This window comes from Coregonus clupeaformis, chromosome 40 (assembly GCF_020615455.1).
Source record: "Coregonus clupeaformis isolate EN_2021a chromosome 40, ASM2061545v1, whole genome shotgun sequence".
In the NCBI taxonomy this organism is placed as follows: domain Eukaryota; kingdom Metazoa; phylum Chordata; class Actinopteri; order Salmoniformes; family Salmonidae; genus Coregonus; species Coregonus clupeaformis.
Window position 1 is genome coordinate 14,215,484 of NC_059231.1, and position 16,722 is coordinate 14,232,205.

General features: G+C 46.3%; 1 protein-coding gene across 1 annotated transcript in view; it reads right to left on the reverse strand.

Annotated features, from left to right (window-relative positions):
- The window catches only part of LOC121554931 (receptor tyrosine-protein kinase erbB-4-like), a 225,254-nt gene that overhangs the window by 55,701 nt on the left and 152,831 nt on the right, over nt 1-16,722 (reverse strand). Inside the window, exons 17-18 of the mRNA XM_045212027.1 lie at nt 16,489-16,611; nt 10,101-10,199 (exon numbers count right to left, since the gene is read on the reverse strand). Coding sequence (XP_045067962.1) covers nt 10,101-10,199; nt 16,489-16,611 — 222 coding nt within the window. The remainder of the gene's footprint in view (nt 1-10,100; nt 10,200-16,488; nt 16,612-16,722) is intronic.

Here is a 16,722-nt window from a genome sequence, read left to right on the forward strand (position 1 = left end):
GTCGAAAGTTACTAAGCTCTTCAGTAAGGACAGTCTACTGCCATTGTTTGTCTATGGAGATTGCATGGCTGTCTGCTTGATTTTATACACCTGCCAGCAACAGGTGTGGCTGAAATAGCCGAATCCACTAATTTGAAGGGGTGTCCACATATGTTTGTATTTACAGTATAGTGTATCTGATAGGATCAATTATCTGCTACCTATACTTTAAAGCCAATTATCTCAAAATCATATTTTTTAAGATTTAGATATATAGTCCCAAGCACTTGATATGTCAGCGGGTAAAGGAACTCTTATGACTGAAATGTATTTGGGGCTCATTCAAATCATGCATTATTCCATTTGGTTAACTGATGAGCAGCACATGAAAGAGCAAGAAAAATATTAAAACGTAATCACCCAATTCTCAAGATACATACAGTACATACTAGCACTCACACACATACACACAGCCACCACCAGTACAGCCTATTAGTGTTAGCATTGATGAATGTGAGTGTGTATGTGAGTGTCAGTGTGTCTGTGTGTACGTTCGATTGCCCATCTGTGTGCGTCTATTCATGTATACAGATCCAGATACAATGGGATCACGACAATTTAACAAAACAAAACCTAGGTACACCATTTCCATAAACAATGGAGGTTTTATATTGCAGTAATAAAGAAGAGCCCAGAGCTGTGGTTAGGTCTTCAAAAGGAAAAACTCACACTGGTGCCGTGCCGGTAGCACACACAGGCATACACACACAGGCACAGATAAACACACACACACACACACACACACACACCCACAGTGACTTCCAGAATACCATGGAGTTGACAGTTAACTTAATGAGTATTCATCCTCCTGCTATGCTGCTAGCTGCAGGAGGGAACAGGGCTGCTGCTCATTGGCCAAACATCGCCAGGGGCCATCTCCACGTCTGTGTGTGTGTGTGTCTCTGTGTGTGTCCTTGTGTGTTTGTGTGTGTGTGTCTCCTCGTCCAAGACATGTGACACTGCGTTTTGATTGCTGTTTAAATGAAGAAGCTGTGTGCAGCCTCCGTTTCCCATATCCTCCATGTCAGGGCGGGAGGAGAGCAGAGGGAGGGGTACGGAGGGAGGAAGATGGAGGGAGGAGAGCAGCGGAAGGAGATCGCAGGGAGAAGGACAGAGGGAGGAGAGTAAAGGGAGGAGAGTCAGGGAGGGAGGAGAGCGGAGGAAGGAGGGTGGAGGGAGGAGGGTGGAGGGAGGAGAGTAAAGGGAGGAGAGTAAAGGGAGGAGAGTCAGGGAGGGAGGAGAGCGGAGGAAGGAGGGTGGAGGGAGGAGGGTGGAGGGAGGAGGGAGGAGGGTAAAGGGAGGAGAGTAAAGGGAGGAGGGTGGAGGGAGGAGGGAGGAGGGTGGATGGAGGAGGGTAAAGGGAGGAGAGTAAAGGGAGGAGAGTCAGGGAGGGAGGAGAGCGGAGGAAGGAGGGAGGAGGGTGGAGGGAGGAGGGAGGAGGGTGGAGGGAGTATGGTGGAGGGAGGAGAGTGGAGGGAGGAGGGTGGAGGGAGGAGAGTAAAGGGAGGAAGGTGAACAGAGGGAGGAGAGTAGGGGGAAGAGAGTGGTGGGAGGAGAGCGGAGGGAGGCAGCTCCTACAAAAACATCCTCGGTCTGAAGCATGTCTCTCCAGCCGTTTAAGACTGTATCCCAAATGGCACCCTATTACCTTTATAGTGCACTACCTTTGACCAGGGCCCATTGGGGAAAGTAGTGAACTACTGTATATAGGGAATATGTTGCCATTTGGAACGCAGCCTCCCCTCCCTCTCCACGTTGATCCCTCCTGCTTAGTCAAATACATCTGAAGGTCTTCCTCCCCCCTCCTTACCCACTCCTCCTCCACGCTGTCCTCCAGCTGAGAGGTGGCTTTCCCACCAGCCCCAGCAGCAGAGAGACTCAGGGCCAGACCTGGTTTCAACTACTATTTAAAATCATTTGAAATACTGTGCCTAATTGAGCTTGCCTGTTGCCTATTAACCAATAGAATAGTCAACTCCAGTTCATTAGCGTGACGCTCAGCTGCTGATACACTGTGGGGAATGCCCAGCCTGCCTCCTCCTGGGTCCGTCACTTAAGACCGCCCGCTAAGACACGTGCTACGTACTGCACACACAAACACACACTCACCACATGACGTACATGCACGCACATGTGTTCACACACATCAAAGCAAAATTGATCAAAATAGAAATACAAACACGCTGTAATACAAACACAGTGTCAGACCGACAGACAGATAAAAACACCAGTGTAAATGGGGGGGGTTTCACCAACGTTGCATCACCAACGTAGTAGATAACATCATTTTACTTTTTACATTTTTATTGTGTAAATAAATGAGTGCTGAATGTTTTATGAATGGATGGGGAATCGTATTCGTCAGCCATAGTCCTACGTGTACTGTATTTAGTATTTATCAGGATCCCCATTAGTTCCTACCAAGGCAGCAGCTACTCTTCCTGGATTCCAAACACATTAAGGCACATCAAACAATTTAAAATAAATAAAAATAAAACAGTACATCATATAACATCATTATACCACTACATACAGTGCATTCAATAAGTATTCAGACCCCTTGACTTTTTCCAAATGTTGTTACGCTACAGCCTTATTCTAAAATTGATTAAATAAACAAAAATGTCCTACACACAATACCCCATAATGACAAAGTGAAAACAGGTTTGTAGAAATTTTTGCAAATGTATTACAAATTAAAAACATAAATACCTTATTTGCATAAGTATTCAGACCCTTTGCTATGAGCCTCGAAATTGAGCTCAGGTGAATCCTGTTTCCATAGATCAGGGTTCATCAATTCCGGTCCTGGAGGGCCGAAACACTTCTGTTTTTTATTTCTACCTGGTAGTTAATTGCACTCACCTGGTGTCCCAGGTCTGAATTAGCCCCTGATTAGAAGGAGAGGATGAAAAACAGAGGTGTTTCGGCCCTCCAGGACCGGAATTGAAGAACCCTGCCATAGATCATCCTTGAGATGTTTCTACAACTTGATTGGAGTCCACCTGTGGTAAATTCAATTGATTGGACATGATTTGGAAAGGCACACACCTGTCTACAGTTGTGGTCAAAAGTATTGGTCTTCACAAAGTTCGCTGCTTCTGATATTTTTGTCAGATGTTACTATGGTATACTGAAGTATAATTACAAGCATTCCATAAGTGTCAAAGGCTTTTATTGACAATTACATTAAGTTTATGCAAAGAGTAAATATTTGCAGTGTTGACCCTTCTTTTTCAAGACCTCTGCAATCCGCCCTGGCATGCTGTCAATTCACTTCTGGGCCACATCCTGACTGATGGCAGCCCATTCTTGCATAATCAATGATTGGAGTTTGTCAGAATTTGTGCGTTTTTGTTTGTCCACCCGCCTCTTGAGGATCGACCACAAGTTCTCAATGGGATTAAGGTCTGGGGAGTTTCCTGGCCATGGACCCAAAATGTCTATGTTTTGTTCCCCAAGCCACTTAGTTATCACTTTTGCCTTATGGCAAGGTGCTCCATCATGCTGGAAAAGGCATTGGTTGTCACCACACTGTTCTTAGATGGTTGGGAGAAGTTGCTCTCGGAGGATGTGTTGGTACCATTCTTTATTCATGGCTGTGTTCTTAGGCAGAATTGTGAGTGAGCCCACTCCCTTGGCTGAGAAGCAACCCCACACATGAATGGTCTCAGGATGCTTTACTGTTGGCAATACACAGGACTGATTGTAGTGCTCACCTTGTCTTCTCCGGACAAGGTGTTTTCCGGATGCCCCAAACAATCGGAAAGGGGATTCATCAGAGAAAATGACTTTACCCCAGTCCTCAGCAGTCCAATCCCTGTACATTTTGCAGAATATCAGTCTGTCCCTGATGTTTTTCCTGGAGAGAAGTGGCTTCTTTGCTGCCCTTCTTGACACCAGGCCATCCTCCTAAAGTCTTCGCCTCACTGTGCGTGCAGATGCACTCGCACCTGCCTACTGTCATTCCTGAGCAAGCTCTGCACTGGTGGTGCCCCGATCCCACAGCTGAATCAACTTTAGGAGACGGTCCTGGCGCTTGCTGGACTTTCTTGGCCGCACTGATGCCTTCTTCACAACAACTGAACCTCTCTTCTTGAAGTTCTTGATGATCCGATAAATGGTTGATTTAGGTGCAATCTTACTAGCAGCAATATCCTTGCCTGTGAAGCCCTTTTTGTGCAAAGCAATGATGACGGCACGTGTTTCCTTGCAGGTAACCATGGTTAACAGAGAAAGAACAATGATTTCAAGCACCACCCTCCTTTTAAAGCTTCCAGTCTGTTATTCTAACTCAATCAGCATGACAGAGTAATCTCCAGCCTTGTCCTCGTCAACACTCTCACCTGTGTTAACGAGAGAATCACTGACATGATGGCATCTGGTCCTTTTGTGGTAGGGCTGAAATGCAGTGGAAATGTTTTTGGGGGGTTAAGTCCCTCTTTGCCATTTTCATGGCAAAGAGGGATTTTGCAATTAATTGCAATTCATCTGATCACTCTTCATGACATTCTGGAGTATATGCAAATTGCCATCATGAAAACTGAGGCAGCAGACTTTGTGAAAAAAAAAAAAAAGTATTTGTGTCATTCTCAAAACTTTTGACCACGACCGTATATAAGGTCCCACAGTTGACAGTGCATGTCAGAGCAAAAACCATGCCATGCGGTCGAAGGAATTGTCCGTAGACCTCCGAGACAGAATTGTGTTGAGGCACAGATCTGGGGAAGGATACAAAAAATGTCTGCATTGAAGGTCCCCATGAACACAGTGGCCTCCATCATTCTTAAATGGAAGAAGCTTTGAATCACCAAGACTCTTTCTAGAGCTGGCTGCCCAGCCAAACTGAGCAATCGGGGGAGAAGGGCCTTGGTCAGGGAGGTGACCAAGAACCCAATGGCCACTGTGACAGAGCTCCAGAGGTCCTCTGTGGAGATGGGAGAACCTTCCAGAAGGACAACCATCCTGCAGCACTCCACCAATCAGGCCTTTATGGTAGAGTGACCAGACGGAAGCCACTCCTCAGTAAAAGGCACATGACAGCCCGCTTGGAGTTTGCCAAAAGGCACCTAAAGGACTCTCAGACCATGAGAAACAAGATTTTCTGGTCTGATGAAACCAAGATTGAACTCTTTGGCCTGAATGCCAAGCGTCACATCTGGAGGAAACCTGGCACCATCCCTACGGTGAAGTATGGTGGTGGCAGCATCATGCAGTGGGGATGTTTTTCAGCGGCAGGGACTGGGAGACTAGTCAGGATCAAGGGAAAGATGAACGGAGTAAAGTACAGAGAGATCCTTGATGAAAACCTGCTACAGAGCGCTCAGGACCTCAGACCAGGGGCGAACGTTCACCTTCCAACAGGACAATGACCCTAAGCACACAGCCAAGACAACGCAGGAGTGGCTTCAGGACAAGTCTCTCAATGTCCTTGAGTGGCCCAGCCAGAGCCCGGACTTGAACCCGATCGAACATCTCTGGAGAGACCTGAAAATAGCTGTGCAGCGACGCTCCCCATCCAACCTGACAGAGCTTGAGAGGATCTGCAGAGAAGAATGGGAGAAACTCCCAAATACAGGTGTGCCAAGCTTGTAGCGTTTTACCCAAGAAGACTCATGGCTGTAATCGCTGCCAAAGGTGCTTCAATACAGAGTAAAGGGTCTGACCTGTTTTTGCTTTGTCATTTTGGGTACTGTGTGTAGATTGATGAGGGGGAAAAAAACAATTTAATGTAACAAAATGTGGAAAAAGTCAAGGGGTATGAATACTTTCCGAATACAACACAAAATGTATAATACCACCCTAAAACAATATTACAATGTACGTGTGTGTAGAGTGTGTGTGCCAGCATCTGTGTGAGTATGAAGATTCCCCAGGCGTCATGTCTTGTGTGCTATGCATGGGTGTCTGAGGTGTGTGCTAGTCGTTTGAACAGACAGTTTGGTGCTTTCAACATGGCAATACCTCTCACAAAAGACAAGTAGTGATGCAGTCAATCTCTCCTCTACTTTGAGCCAGGAGAGATTGACATGCATATCATTGATGTTAGCTCTCTGTGTACATTTAAGGGCCAGCCGTGCTGCACTGTTCTGGGCCAACTGTAATTTGCCTATGTCCCTCTTTGTGGCACTTGACCATATGACTGGGCAGTTTTCCAGGTTCGACAAAACTAGGGCCTGTAGGACTTGTTTTGTTAATAGTAATGTCAAGAAAGCAGAGAAGCGCATTATTACGGACAGACCTGTGTTACTATTTTATTTTATTTTTAATCTCTGCATCGTTGGGAAGGGCTCGTATGCAAGCATTTCACGGTAAAGTCTACACCAGTTGTAATTGCCGCATGTGACAAATAACATTTGATTTGAGACCTCTCCCCATCAATATTTTTTGACCATGACAGTTTACAATCCAGGGTTACACCAAGCAGTTCAGTTTCCTCAACTTGCTTAATTTCCACATTATTCATTACAAGATTATTTTTAGGGTTTAGGGTTTAGTGAATGATTTGTCCCAAATACAATGCTTTTAGTTTTTGAAATATTTAGTACTAGTTTATTACTTTTCACCCATTCTAAAACGGACTGCAGCTCTTGTGTTGCAGTGGTTTCACTTGCTGTTTCACTTGCTGAGTTGGTGGCAGGTCATTAGTAAAGATTTAAAAAAGTAACGGGCCTAGAGAACTGCCCTGGGGAATGCCCGACTCTACCTGGATTATGTTCGAGAGCTTCCATTAAAGAACACCCTCTGTGTTCTGTTAGACAGGTAACTCTCGATCCACAATATAGCAGGGGATGTAACGCCATAACAAATACGTTTTTCCAGCAGCAGATTATGATTGACAATGTCAAAAGCTGCACTGAAGTGTAACAAAACAGCTCCCTCGAGCTTCTTATTATACATTTCTTTCAGCCAATCACCAGTCATTTGTGTAAGTGCCATACATGTTGAGTGCCCTTCCCTATAAGCATGCTGAAAGTCAGTTGTTAATTTGTTTACTGTGAAACAGTAAGATTTGAAACAGTAAGATGGCGCCGACAGTCATGGCAGCTCTGCTTCTAGCTCCATAGCAACTTTGCAGTATTTTTTTTTGTTGTTGTTGTATTATTTCTTACATTATTAGCCCAGAACGTTTTTTGTGTTATTACAAACAGCCGGAAATAACTTTGAGATATCAGAGCGGCGGTAACACAACAGAATAAAGAACTCTCCGGGAAGAAGAAATGTGGAGGTTTATGTTTCATGATTAACTACTCATGGTGTGATTATGATAACGTACAGGAACTCAAGTCCTTTTGTTCACCCAACCTACATTTAAAATACCTCACAATCAAATGCAGACCATATTACCTCCCAAAATAATTTTCTTCGGTTATAGTCAAAGCCGTGTATATTCCCCCTCAAGCCGATACCACGACGGCCCTCAAGGAAATAAACTGGACTTTCTGCAAACTGGAAACCACATATCCTGAGGCCACATTTATTGTAGCTGGGGACTTTAACAAAGCAAATTTGAGGAAAATGCTACCGAAGTTCTATCAACACATTGGCTGTAGTACTCACGCTTCAAAAACTCTCAACCATTGTTACTCTCCCTTCCGGGATGGCTACAAGGCCCTCCCCTGACCGCACTTCTGCAAATCAGATCACAACTCTATTCTGCTCCTCCCTTCCTATAGGCAAAAACTCAAACAGGAAGTACAGTAAATTTGACGATCAGCGGTACAGACAGACTTATTTGCCATTCCAGTCCCTCTCAACCATACAATTTTTCAATTCCTCATCAATCCATGGGTGATTTAATAGTTTTACATTCATTTTCTTAATGGGTGCATGCTTATTAGTAACTGGAATAAGCAATTTCATAAATGCATCAAGTGCACTGTCTGGTTGCTCCTTATTACACACAACAGACCAGCAAATATTCTTTACATATTCAACATATATGATCTCTTATACACTATATTAGGCCCAGCCCTTGGAACTTTGGTTTTCCTAGATTTGGCTACTATATTATGATCACTACATCCAATGTATTTGGATACTGCTTTAGAGCAGATTTCTGCAGCATTAGTAAAGATGTGGTCAATACATGTGAATGATTTAATTCCTGTGCTGTTTGTAAATACCCTGGTAGGTTGACTGATAACCTGAACCAAGTTGCAGGCACTGGTTACAGTTTAAGCTTTTTCTTGAGTGGACAGCTTGAGGAAAGCCAGTCAATATTTAGGTCACCCAGAAAATATACCTCTCTGTTGATATCACATACATTATCAAGCATTTCACACCTACAGTGGGGAAAAAAAGTATTTAGTCAGCCACCAATTGTGCAAGTTCTCCCACTTAAAAAGATGAGAGAGGCCTGTAATTTTCATCATAGGTACACGTCAACTATGACAGACAAATTGAGAATTTTCTTTCCAGAAAATCACATTGTAGGATTTTTTATGAATTTATTTGCAAATTATGGTGGAAAATAAGTATTTGGTCACCTACAAACAAGCAAGATTTCTGGCTCTCACAGACCTGTAACTTCTTCTTTAAGAGGCTCCTCGGTCCTCCACTCGTTACCTGTATTAATGGCACCTGTTTGAACTTGTTATCAGTATAAAATACACCTGTCCACAACCTCAAACAGTCACACTCCAAACTCCACTATGGCCAAGACCAAAGAGCTGCCAAAGGACACCAGAAACAAAATTGTAGACCTGCACCAGGCTTGGAAGACTGAATCTGCAATAGGTAAGCAGCTTGGTTTGAAGAAATCAACTGTGGGAGCAATTATTAGGAAATGGAAGACATACAAGACCACTGATAATCTCCCTCGATCTGGGGCTCCATGCAAGATCTCACCCTGTGGGGTCAAAATGATCACAAGAACGGTGAGCAAAAATCCCAGAACCACACGGGGGGACCTAGTGAATGACCTGCAGAGAGCTGGGACCAAAGTAACAAAGCCTACCATCAGTAACACACTACGCCGCCAGGGACTCAAATCCTGCAGTGCTAGACGTGTCCCCCTCCTTAAGCCAGTACATGTCCAGGCCCGTCTGAAGTTTGCTAGAGTGCATTTGGATGATCCAGAAGAGGATTGGGAGAATGTCATATGGTCAGATGAAACCAAAATAGAACTTTTTGGTAAAAACTCAACTCGGTCGTGTTTGGAGGACAAAGAATGCTGAGTTGCATCCAAAGAACACCATACCTACTGTGAAGCATGGGGGTGGAAACATCATGCTTTGGGGCTGTTTTTCTGCAAAGGGACCAGGACGACTGATCCGTGTAAAGGAAAGAATGAATGGGGCCATGTATCGTGAGATTTTGAGTGAAAACCTCCTTCTATCAGCAAGGGCATTGAAGATGAAACGTGGCTGGGTCTTTCAGCATGACAATGATCCCAAACACACCGCCCAGGCAACGAAGGAGTGGCTTCGTAAGAAGCATTTCAAGGTCCTGGAGTGGCCTAGCCAGTCTCCAGATCTCAACCCCATAGAAAATCTTTGGAGGGAGTTGAAAGTCCGTGTTGCCCAGCGACAGCCCCAAAACATCACTGCTCTAGAGGAGATCTGCATGGAGGAATGGGTCAAAATACCAGCAACAGTGTGTGAAAACCTTGTGAAGACTTACAGAAAACGTTTGACCTGTGTCATTGCCAACAAAGGGTATATAACAAAGTATTGAGAAACTTTTGTTATTGACCAAATACTTATTTTCCACCATGATTTGCAAATAAATTCATTAAAAATCCTACAATGTGATTTTCTGGATTTTTCTTTCTCATTTTGTCTGTCATAGTTGATGTGTACCTATGATGAAAATTACAGGCCTCTCTCATCTTTTTAAGTGGGAGAAGTTGCACAATTGGTGGCTGACTAAATACTTTTTTCCCCCACTGTATTATCCAGATGCTGTGCTGTTAGCCTGTTGTGTGTGTGCGTGCATGCCTGCGTGCATACCAGTGTGTGTGTTGCGAGTGTGTGTGCGTGCGTGTGGCTCTGTGTTGTAAGCCAATGGCGGTGGTTGCGTAGTATATGGGGTCTCTACGGAGCCGGTAAAACACTCACATCCATGAACTCCACGTTGGCCTTGGGTCCCGTTGCCTCGTTCAGGATCTTGATGGCCACTGGGATCTTCACCGTCTCGCCCTCCGGGACCCAGATACCCTGAGGAGGGAGAAGAGATGAGAGGGGGGAGAGGAAAGGTAAGTTAGATGAGTAGAAGAGGGTGAGGAAAGGAGGAGTGAGTTAGACAGGATGAGAGAAGAGGAGAGAGGGAGGTGGGGTGGCAGGAGAGGTGAGTTAGATGGCAGCTGAATCACACAGTGAGACACTGTTTTCTCTAGACCTCTACACTGTGAGACATAGTTCAGACCTCTACACTGTGAGACATAGTTCAGACCTCTACACTGTGAGACATAGTTCAGACCTCTACACTGTGAGACATAGTTCAGACCTCTACACTGTGAGACATAGTTGAGACCTCTACACTGTGAGACATAGTTTAGACCTCTACACTGTGAGACATAGTTCAGGGCTAGCTCTCCTCTCTCTTGCATCACAGCAGACCTGACCTTGATGTGCATGTGATCCTTATCCTTTTCTCTCTCTCTCTCTCTCTCTCTCTCTCTCTCTCTCTCTCTCTCTCTCTCTCTCTCTCTCTCTCTCTCTCTCTCTCTCTCTCTCTCTCTCTCTCTCTCTCTCTCTCTCTCTCTCTCTCTCTCTCTCTCTCTCTCTCAGTGCATGCTGGGCGTTTTTTGGAGTTTGAGTGTTTGGTGTGGAGGGCTTGTCCTAACTTAGTTATTGAGTCTTTCCTTGGTTTTTCCTTTCAATCTCTTTTTTTCTATGGTGGAGGGTTTTGTTTTAGTTGTACCCACTGTTTTTATTTTCAAAGTTAGGGAGGAAGAGGACAAAGGTTTAGTTTCCTGGGGTTTTGAACGGTGTGGTGTGAGCGATGGCTTCGCAGCCTAGTGCGGAGGAGACGCTGTCGTTACGGCATGGATTCAGGTGTGTTCCTGAGAATCGAAATAAGGTGGAGGAGGTTCTGCTCACGGTCGGCGAACAGATAGGAGCTGCATTTATATACTCCAGAATGAACAAAGCTGTGGTTGTGTTCATGAAAAGAGCAAATTTGGTGGGTAGGCTCATATCTAGTGGAATATTTGTAAGGGGTGTGTTGGTGCCAATTTATCCTCGTTCTACCCCTTCGACTAGGGTGGTAGTTGCAAATTTTGGTAAGTTTGCTAGTCGTTTTCGTGTACTGTCGGCAGGTTTTCAGGCAAATGCCGTCAAGCATGTTGTTTCATTCCGGAGGCAAGTGTTCATGTTCCTTAATAACAATGAGCAACAGTTAAATGTGCATTTTAAAGTGAGGCATGGGGAGGGGCTCTACACAGGTTTTGCCAGCACATATAGTCTACGGTGCTTTGAGTGTGGGGATTTGGGGCATAAGAGCTTTGCGTGCCCACATAAAGGCCATAGACAAGGTGAGGGTTCAAGCACCAGTGGGGGAAATCGAGGTCAACGTGCAGGGGGCCATGAGACGCAGGCAGCAGAGGCTGGGCCTAGTCATGCGACAGATGGTGGGGTAGATGAGGCTGGGTCTAGTCATGTTATGGATGGTGGTATAGCTGAGGCTGGGTCTAGTCATGCTATAGATGGTGGTGTAGATGAGGCTGGGTATAGTCATGTTATGGATGGTGATGTAGATGAGGCTGGGTCTAGTCATGTTATGGATGGTGGTGTAGCTGAGACGGGGTCTAGTCATGTCATGGATGGTGGTGTAGATGAGGCTGGGCTTAGTCAGGTTATGCTAGTGGATGAGGAGAGTATAGTGGGGAAGGGTAGCGACTAGGGGGGTGGAGGAGGGTGTCAAGCGGAAGATGAAAAATGGGGAGAAGAAAGGAGGTGGGAGGGCAGAGGCTGGTGAGGTGAAAGGCACCAAGGAACCTTTGCCTGGTGCTGAGGGGGAGGCCCCGACTAGAGAGGAAGAGCAGGTGGTCAGGATGGGAGATGGAGATGAGGAGGAGGAAGGTGAGTCTGAGGAGGAAGACGATGAGGAGGATTTCTTTTCAGACTCCTCCTCAATGGGTCCAGAGCTGACAGCCAGTCAGTCAGAGGGGTCAAAGTACACGGTGAGGGAACTGTCAAGGTTCCTGAATGAGACTAAGGGGAAAAAAGTAAATCTTGAGGCTTTTTTTTGCGATCCGGGAAAGTTTGTAAGATCAGTACAACATGCTATGAAAAATGAGGGGCATGGTGTCCTCTCCCCCAGGAAACAGTTTAAGTTGAGTAAGTGGGTCACAACCGTGCGTAAAAGTCTACCTTCCGACACTGTTTAGATGAAAGTTTTCTTTCTGGCACTGGGGCTTTTTGAGCTTTGCTATTGGTCTCTTTCTTTGCTGTCTTTTCTCCCACTTCTTATGGAGACTCTTTGGGTAGGCTCGCTTAATATTAATGGCACCAGAGATGCGGGTAAGAGGAGTGTGTTGGGTGAATATGTAAAACAAAAAAAAGTACAGGTGTGGTTTCTGCAGGAGACGCATAGCGATGTAGTGAATGAAGTTGATTGGGGGCTCTGGTGGAAAGGGGCAAGTGTGCTGAGCCATGGGACAAATGTTAGTGCAGGGGTGGCAGTCCTTTTTGTACCGGGTCTGTCTATAAAAATCTGCTCCTCAAAAGAGGTGTGTAGGGGTAGACTGCTTGTAGTAAAAGCAGAAATTAACAACAGGGGTTTTGTCTTTATAAATGTGTATGTGCCTAACACAGGGAGAGAGAGGGGGCTTCTATTTGGGTGTCTTAGACAGGAACTATCACAGATATCGCCTGAGGAGACGCTGGTGGTCGGCGGGGACTGGAACTTTACGATGGATTTTACGAAATACAGAAATGGGGAGGAGCATCATTCAGGTTCAGTGGGGGTGTTAAGGGACACTATTAATCAGTTTGACATAGTGGATGTTTGGAGAACTAGCCATCCCAACACAAGACAGTATACATAGGTGAAGGTCTTTGGGGCTAGGGTGAGTGCAGCATGGCTTGATCGATTGTACATGTCCAGGAATCAGAGCAATAGGCTGTTGGGCGCTACCATTCTCCCGGTGGGTTTTTCGGATCATCACATAACCATGGATCGGCTGTCTATTTCACCAGGGCCTCGGCAGGCATCCTATTGGAAGTTTAATGTAAAGCTCTTACAAGATGCCACTTTTTGCTCAGGTTTCCAGACTTTTTGGGAAAGGTGGGGGCAGCAAAGAGAGGAGTATGAGTCTCTGAGTCAATGGTGGGATGTGGGAAAAGTCAAAATTCGGCTTTTCTGCCAACAGTATACAGCTCTCTCATCCTCAGAGGCTAGGAGAGTATTGGGGGAACTCGAGCGTAGTATTAGTGAGATGGAGGTAGAGCTGGTGGGGCAAGGCAATATAGGCCTCCAGGCTAATTTAGCTGAACTACGTAGGGACCTGGGCAGTTTTTTCCAGGTTAAAGCAAAGGGAGCACGTGTAAGAGCTAGGTTCTCCATGCTCAAGGAGATGGATGCTCCCAGCTCCTTCTTCTTTGGTTTGGAAAGACAGAGCAGTGAAGCCAAGGGTATTCATTGTCTACAGATTTCGGATGGGCGGGTGACCTCTGTGGTGGGGGAGATGCGGGAGCGGACTGTGGAGTTTTATACTGAGTTGTATAAGGCAGAACTGTGTGATCCTATGTGTGCTCAGGTTTTGTTTGCCGAACTCCCTAAGCTCTCTAAGGTACAGAGGGATGAAATGGACATTCCCCTGTTGTCCCATGACCTGGCAGATGCCGTAACCCAGATGTCCCCCGGCCATGCACCAGGGGTCAATGGACTCCCAGTGGAGTTTTATAAAATATTCTGGGGAATAATTGGACTGGACTTCTTTTGCGTGTTGCGTGAGTGCATCGGGGTAGGAGAGTTGCCGATGAGCTGCCGGCGGGCAGCTCTGACTCTCCTGCCCAAAAAGGGGGACTTGTGTGAACTTAACAACTGGAGGCCTGTGGCATTGCTCTGTGCGGACTACAAGATATTTGCCAAGGTCCTCGCTAACAGACTGAAGTCCCATCTGGACTCTATAGTACACAAGGACCAGACATACTGCATACCAGGACGCTCAATCACGGAAAACTTATTCTTAATCAGGGACATGTTGGACTTGTCGAGAGGTTCTAATGTGAACTTTAGTCAGGTCTCTTTAGATCAAGAGAAGGCTTTTGATAGAGTGGACCATGAGTATCTGTTTAATGTGATGTCTGTGTTTGGGTTTGGGGAAAGGTTTTTGGTCTATGTGAAGATGTTGTATGTTGGGGCATCATGTATGGTTAAGGTGGGAGGGGGGCTCAGTAGGCCAGTCTGGGTGAGGCGGCGCATTAGACAAGGATGCCCTCTATCAGGGCAGTTATATACACTAGCCATTGAGCCTTTTTTGGACCTGATACGCAGAAGACTGCAGGGAGTGTGCTGGACAGGCATAGTAGTGTCAGCGTATGCAGATGACATTTCTGTGATGGTCAGGGATGGTCAGGATATGCAGGCACTAGAGAATAGTCTGAAGGTGTATGAGGGAGCTTCGTCAGCTAAGGTAAACTGGGGCAAGAGCAAAGCTCTGTTATGTGGGGCATGGGGGGATAGGGCCCCTCCTCTGCTTCCAGGGGGTTTGCAGTGGGATTGTGAAGGGCTTAAAATTTCGGGGGTGTACCTGTGCTCGGTGAGGTGGGTCAGGAGGAACTGGGAGGGGCTGTCACAGGCAGTGGTATCAAGACTGGCCAGGTGGAGGTGGCTCCTGTCCCAAGTGTCATATAGAGGGAGGGTGCTGATAATCAACAACCTGGTGGCATCTTCCCTGTGGCATAAACTGGCTGTCCTCAACCCCCCTACTCACAGACCTGCAACGCAAGCTGGTGGATTTTTTCTGGTCGGGCAATCACTGGCTGAGGGCGGCAGTGTTGTATATGTCCGTAAATGAAGGATGAACAGGGCCTGGTGGAACTGGAGAGCAGGGTGGCTGCATTCCGACTAAAGGCGGCACAGAGACTGCTGTACCATACTGATGTCGGATGGAGGGAACCAGCATGCGCGCTGCTGAGGAGAGCTGGCGGATTAGGGTTGGACCGGCAGCTATTCCTCATGAGGCTGGAGGGGCTGAGTACAGCAGGTCTCTCTGATTTTTACTCTGCGGTGTCCTACTCCCAGAAGTCCTAGCACAACAAACAGGACTAACATCTCTTAGGCTGCTGGAGAGATTACTGGGGGAAGTCCAGGAGGTACTGTCTGAGCCGGTAAAGGGGGTGTTTGAGCGGCCAAAGGGGGAGGGGCCACCAATGTTTCCGCCACTGCATGTGACGGCATAGACTGGGGACTGGCAAGGGGGGCTGGAGGACTTGTTAGATTTTAACACTCCGAGCCTGGGGGAGTTTTAAGGGGTAGGAGGTAAAGCCCTCTACAACCTCTGCGTTAAGGTAAGGAACATCAGGAGCCTAACAGGAGTGAAGGCACATCAGTGGCAGGGTGTATGTGGGGCGGAGAGTATGGTGGGTTTTAGATGGAGGGGGCTCTACAAACTTCCAGTACCAAAGAGGTCAGGGGACCTCCAGTGGAGGGTTTTACATGGAGCCCTGGCCACTAACAGCTGGTTGGCATGGATTGAACCGGAGTCGGACAGGGGTGTCCTTTCTGTGTCATGAGTGAAACTGTGATTCATGTGTTTTCTGTGTGCGCCAGGTTAATGCCTTTAATGTCTCTGTTGGAATGTCTGTGTGAGAGGTTGGGGGTGGAGTTTACTGTCGGGATGTTTATAATGGGGTACAGTTATTCAAATAAGGAAAAGGCTAAATGTGTGTTGTTGAATTTTTTGCTCAGGCAAAGTTAGCTATTTGGATAACAAGTAGGAACAGGGTCAAAGGTGGAGGGATAACAGACCCTTTAGTATTATTTAATGGGATGGTCTCTGCGCACCTTAGGGTGGAATTTGAGTTCTATAAAATGATAAAAAGTGTGGAGATGTTTCAAGAGATAGGGTGTGTTGGGGGGGCTGTCTGTATAGCTGGAGAAGATGGTCTGGATATACGGTTGTAGAAGTGGTGAGGTTTGGGTTATTGTGATGTGTGGTGTTGTTTTTGTATCGTGGGGTATAGGGAAAGGTGAGTATTTTAGGGGGTGGGGGGGTGAGGTTTTAATGAAATGAGGATGTACCATTAAAGAAAGACAAAAAGTCAAAGTCTCTCTCTCTCTCTCTCTCTCTCTCTCTCTCTCTCTGTCCATTTCTCTCTCTCTGTCCATTTCTCTCTCTCTGTCCATTTCTCTCTGTCCATTTCTCCCTACTCTCTCCATCCTCTCTCCCTCTCCTCTCTCCCTCCACGCTCTGTCCTTCCACCTTTAAACATTTCCTCATTTCTAATGAGCAAAACAAGTGATTGTGGTATGTGAGTGTATGTGATAAGGTGATACCTTGTAGACGGTGCCGAAGGCCCCCGAGCCCAGTATCTTGACCCTCTTGAGTTCAGTCTCTTTGAGGATACGGAGCTGGGCCTGGTTAGGGGCTGTACCACTAGGTGTTAGGGGCTCCACCAGCTGTAGGGAGTGAATTAATCAGCAAAATGTTAGTCCCTCACTCCATCAACCAGTCAATCAAACAATCAACCAATCTATCCCATCAAGCAATTAATCAACAAACCAGTCACA